The sequence below is a fragment of the Phaeoacremonium minimum genome (genome assembly GCF_000392275.1).
Source record: "Phaeoacremonium minimum UCRPA7 unplaced genomic scaffold PA7_03_scaffold_331, whole genome shotgun sequence".
In the NCBI taxonomy this organism is placed as follows: domain Eukaryota; kingdom Fungi; phylum Ascomycota; class Sordariomycetes; order Togniniales; family Togniniaceae; genus Phaeoacremonium; species Phaeoacremonium minimum.
The window spans coordinates 242,352-247,227 of NW_006921235.1; the positions used below are offsets into that span (position 1 = coordinate 242,352).

At 48.5% G+C, this 4,876-nt stretch overlaps 2 protein-coding genes across 2 annotated transcripts; one reads left to right on the top strand and one right to left on the bottom strand.

Annotated features, from left to right (window-relative positions):
- Positions 1-845: 845 nt before the first annotated feature.
- UCRPA7_4293 (putative dienelactone hydrolase protein) lies at positions 846-2,396 on the bottom strand (the record flags this gene model as incomplete). Its single annotated transcript, XM_007916875.1, has 3 exons — positions 846-1,447; positions 1,507-1,947; positions 2,072-2,396. 3 exons carry the CDS (start codon positions 2,394-2,396, stop codon positions 846-848), a joined length of 1,368 nt encoding a protein of 455 aa, XP_007915066.1.
- Positions 2,397-3,927: 1,531 nt separating this feature from the next.
- UCRPA7_4294 (putative argininosuccinate lyase protein) lies at positions 3,928-4,534 on the top strand (the record flags this gene model as incomplete). Its single annotated transcript, XM_007916871.1, has 3 exons — positions 3,928-3,961; positions 4,051-4,268; positions 4,337-4,534. 3 exons carry the CDS (start codon positions 3,928-3,930, stop codon positions 4,532-4,534), a joined length of 450 nt encoding a protein of 149 aa, XP_007915062.1.
- Between the last annotated feature and the right edge of the window lie 342 nt (positions 4,535-4,876).

The following is a 4,876-nucleotide window of genomic DNA, read 5'->3' on the forward strand; positions in this document are numbered from 1 at the left end:
GAAACTTCCACTGGGAGAATGCTCTTGGGTCTTTTACGGAACGCAATACGGCACCACGGAGTCAATTTCCCAGCAGTTAGAAGTCATCAAACAGTCTTTCTCTCGAATTCAAGGAATGCGTTTCTTCTTACCCAATGACGTTCCTTCTCATCACGCTCTTCACTCCCGAGCCCTTGTATGCAGCGGTGTGCCCGTCCTCACGGAGCTAAATTGGCTCAACTGGATGCCCAACGGGGCACATCTTGACTTCTCGCCTATTGTGCCGACAAGGGGAACCGATGCCAGGACAGTGCACGAAATAATACGCAAAGCATATGCCAGGCATGGATTTGACCTGTTCACTACGCTCTGCGTGGCGGGTCGAGAGATGCATTATATCGCAAATATCATCTATGATAGAACGGACAATAACATGAAGTTACGTGCTATCCAACTAATGAGGGAAATGATATCGGAATGTGCCGAAAGGGGATTTGGAGAGTACCGAACTCATCTCCTTTTTGCTGACCAGATAGCGAGGACATATAGCTGGAATAACCAAGCATTATTGCGGTTCAACGAAACTATCAAAGACGCTCTGGATCCAAATGGCATCCTATCACCTGGGCGAAATGGCATATGGCCACATCGTTACCGTGGTCAGGGCTGGGAACTAGGACCAGAGGATATCGACATGCCCGCCATCGGTCCAAAAAGAACTTATCAGTAGATAGTTGAGATACACAAATAAGATTTAACCTCACGGTTGATTGCGGAACGGCCTGGCATATGCTAATATTTGTGCTCCCAGCGACCATTTTACACATCAAACCTGCCGAGTGCTCTCCAGTGCATACTACCGTTGCTTACTCTGCGTTAACATTCTGTGTCCCCTGGTCCTTATCCCCGCTTTGCCCGCTGCTAATATCTCCGTCCCAATCAGGAATCAAGGCATTATCAGCCTCACCCTCATCATCGGCGTCCAGGCCATTTAGCAGCCTTCTCGCTGCCGCTCTCCCTACAACCGGCAACTTCTCGACACCAAGCTTTTGGGCTGATTCTGGCATAAGCTTGGGGTCTAAAAGGCCAGCCTGGAACAAAACGCTGGCCTGATCCCAATATAGGTGTTCATGGTAGAGCTTGCCTCCTCTCAAAGTGACAATGCTAACCACTATGATCTCAACCTTCTTATTGGTGGCTGGAACTCCTGGGAGAATCCAAGGCATTTCATGAGTGTGCTTGAACCGAACGTGAATCTCGTCGACAACACGGTCCGTGCCGATAGTTCGGGACAACAGAGTTAAGAGCATTGATGGGGGGTAATTAGCAATGAAGAATTGGGCATAAAACTTTTCCAGCTCATTGATTCCAATACCACCGGTCAAAGTCGGTATGTGAGTTACATGAGGTTCTTTATGGGTTGTATAAGTAGACAATGTGTCCCGGAGATTGCGGGTGAAGAATTTGCCTAGAAGCCATGGTCAGACGTGGAAAAGGTCTTTGTCCAGGAGAAAGAATGGAGCTTACCTTGGACATTTTGTTCGAGAACCAACTCTAAGTTCACATACATTTTAAAAGCGTCTCGCGCGGCTGCTAGACTCCGAGACCAGGCCAACTCAGCGCTAATCCGTTCGTACTCTTCAAGATCATGCTCGGCGAACCCTGGATCAGCGTTATACTTGTAGCTGGGATAGGCAAGTTGAAGTGTGCGACCTGTGCCCAAGCCTCGGTCTAGCTTCCTTCTAATCAGTCGCCTCTTGCCCTGGATGCCGACCATCTGACTCTGATGAATTACGCCAATGTCATCCCCCGTCAAATGAACGAGGGCATGAATGCTTGAAGGAAAGCGACCTTTCGGATCGGGGATTGATGTTGGATAGTACGCAACTAGAAGACCAAGTTTAAACTCTGGGTTGTTGTCCATGATGTGGTAATGCTCCAAACAGAATGCCGCCGCGTCTCCATAAGCTAGAGCGAATCTATCAGCAAGTTCCCATCCGATAGGCGTTTGAATAAATCGCAAGCACTTGAGCACCGATATGTGGAATGCAAATGAATTGGCCATCCTAGAATAGAGAACAGCGTCACCTACCAACGATTCCAAATGTTTCGCAAGGCCCCAGACGTTTCCTGCTGAGAGTCTCAAGGCGGCGTCTGTAGTCGTCCATATCATTTCCCATAGGAACATATCCAACATCGAAGCCTTCGTCTCTCCATTCCGCAAGTGTGATTTCGTCAAAATCATCGCTCTCTGCAGTGAAGTAGAGTTTAGGGGACGCTCTCGGGAAGTCTTTGGAGAGAAAGCCAGGGTCATTTTGAATGCCCCTGTTCATGTTGTCGGAGATGACTCGAACATTGCGATTCTTCGCATCATCTCCAAGTGCGGCGTTCACGATTTTTGGAACATTGATGTTCATTTTGTTTTTGTGTTGCCTTTTAGAGATTGCTTGGTCGAGGCAATGCCGATTCCAGTGACGGGCTTAGATACAAATGTTGGCAAATATGATGTCACAACCACCATGACTAATACTTCGCGGGCCAAATTATTATACGTCAACTAAGACCACCAGTGACTTCGAAGGATAATTGGCAACGATATCCGTAGCAGCACCGCGCTAGCCGAGCTGATTCTCTAGGTCTGATTCTCATGGCATTCATTGTGCGTGCTACTTGCTATGCAAAGCTAAAGGTGCACCCTGGCCGCGGCAGATCATTATTTACTGAGTCGTCGCACTGTGGGCGCTTTACTTTTGAACAGCATCCAACACACGAATGTGGGGCGACCATGTTAGTGCAATCGTTGGCGCCAATATGACAGACTTGCAGACGGAGATACTTCGGCTCACTGTTTTTGAACCAATGAGGCGTCTTGGGTGAGCCTCGTTGCTATAGGATCACTTTAGGCTCTTGGGTTGACTGAGGTCTCGAAACTGCTCACGATAATTGTGATTAAGTAGATTTTTAACAGAGGACAAGCCCATCGTCTACAGGTGATCATCACACAGCCTGCATGTCTCTGTCTCATCGCTGTTGCTGAGCTAGTGTTTACTTTAGATATCACCCCATTACTTGGGCTTCCTCATCTTCCTCATCATTGCTCCTGATATCATTGGTGTCGCTCATTTGCTCTTCTTCCTCCTCATTATCGCTCATGACTTCCGCATCATCGCTAGCGACCTGGCTCATGTTCATGCTAGAACCAGCTTTCTGAAGACGTTTGAGAAGGGCGTTAGCCTTCTCATCGTCAATCTTCCAATCACTTAGACTACTGTCTGCTGTAGAGGTGAAGAAGGAGTCAATCTTCCCAGGTAGAGGCATATCTAAAGCCTGTAGAAGGTATGCTAAGGCGAGTCGATATGCCATGATAACATCGACCCCAGCATCATGGGCTCCAAGGGTCAGCTTCCGATCCTCAGGGAACACAATACCATAAGCTCTGGCAAGGGTTAATGGAAAGGATTCTCCGGTGTGTCCCAGCCGTAGCCTTAGCCAGTGCTTGAGGGGGTCGCATGGTTGGGCTCAAGCGCGGCCTCGGCGTTCTTGGCGCTCGGCCCATGGATGGGACGTCGCAGTGCTTTCTTAGGCGGTTTGGCTGTTCCCATGGTTAAAAAATCCAAGCGCGTGAAGTTCGGACAAGAATGGAAAGGAAATGAAGTATATGGGGATGACGAGGAGGAATTTTTTAAGAAATGGAAGAGCAGAAGAAGAGACGAGAGTGGTCTTTTTTGCAGATGGAATTTTTGCAATGGAAGAAGTTACCAACCTTCCATGTCAGGCGACAGCAGTATCACGTGAGTCGGGAGCGTGTGGTCGGCTCACTAAGTTTTTCCGACCCAAGCTAAGCCAAGCAGCAAATTTTCGTCAGCTCCTCCGTCTCAGATACCATTAATTCTTTGAAAGGCGGCGAATTCTTCCATCGCTATACTCGATACTCGCCCTCAGCACCTGATGGCCACTAGTAACGCGAATGCTCCCGCAGAGGGTATGCTCTGGGGTGGGCGCTTTACAGGTTGGCAGCTCTCCGCGACCAAGCTTCGGGCGCTGTATTCTGACTCACCTCGCGGATAACAGGCGGTATAGATCCCCTCATGCATAAGTATAACGCAAGTATTTCGTATGACAAGCTCCTATATAAGGAAGATATACTTGGTAGTATTGCCTTTGCCCGCGCAAATGCAAAGTCTGGTATCATTTCCGACGACGAATTTATCGAGATCGAGCGAGGTCTCTGGGAGGTCCTGAAGGAGTGGGATACAGATACCTTCACCATAAGGCCTAATGATGAGGATGTGAGGCGCTACCCAAACCTCTTGATCTACTCAATTTATTCAAGACGGCTAATGTAATGAGAGTCCAGATTCATACTGCTAATGAGCGTCGGCTGGGAGAAATCATTGGCAAGGCTATTGCAGGCAAGCTACATACTGGTCGTAGCCGAAATGAGCAAGTTGTCTGTGATATGCGTATGTGGCTGCGCGAGCGGATATATGAGATCGACAAACAACTGGTTGCCTTCCTTCGGGTCATTATCGCACGTGCGGAGTCTGATATGTAAGTCTAGCATCATCTACCTAATCGGGAATCACCTCCCTAACCTTGAAAGCGACCATATTATGCCAGGATATACTCATCTCCAGCGCGCGATGGCTGTAAGGTTCAGCGCCTGGCTCTTGTCATTTGGCTTTGCCTTTGCAAGTGACTTAGAGCGTCTGCGGGAGACCTTGAAACGTGTCAACAAGAGGTAGGTACCTCTGTGCATGGCAGTATGTACGCTCTGGTCTTACTAACATGGAAACATTAGTCCACTTGGTTGTGGCGCTCTTGCCGGTAATGCCTTTAATATTGATCGCGATATGATGGCTAAGGAGCTCGGTTTCGATGGTATCCTCTGGAACTC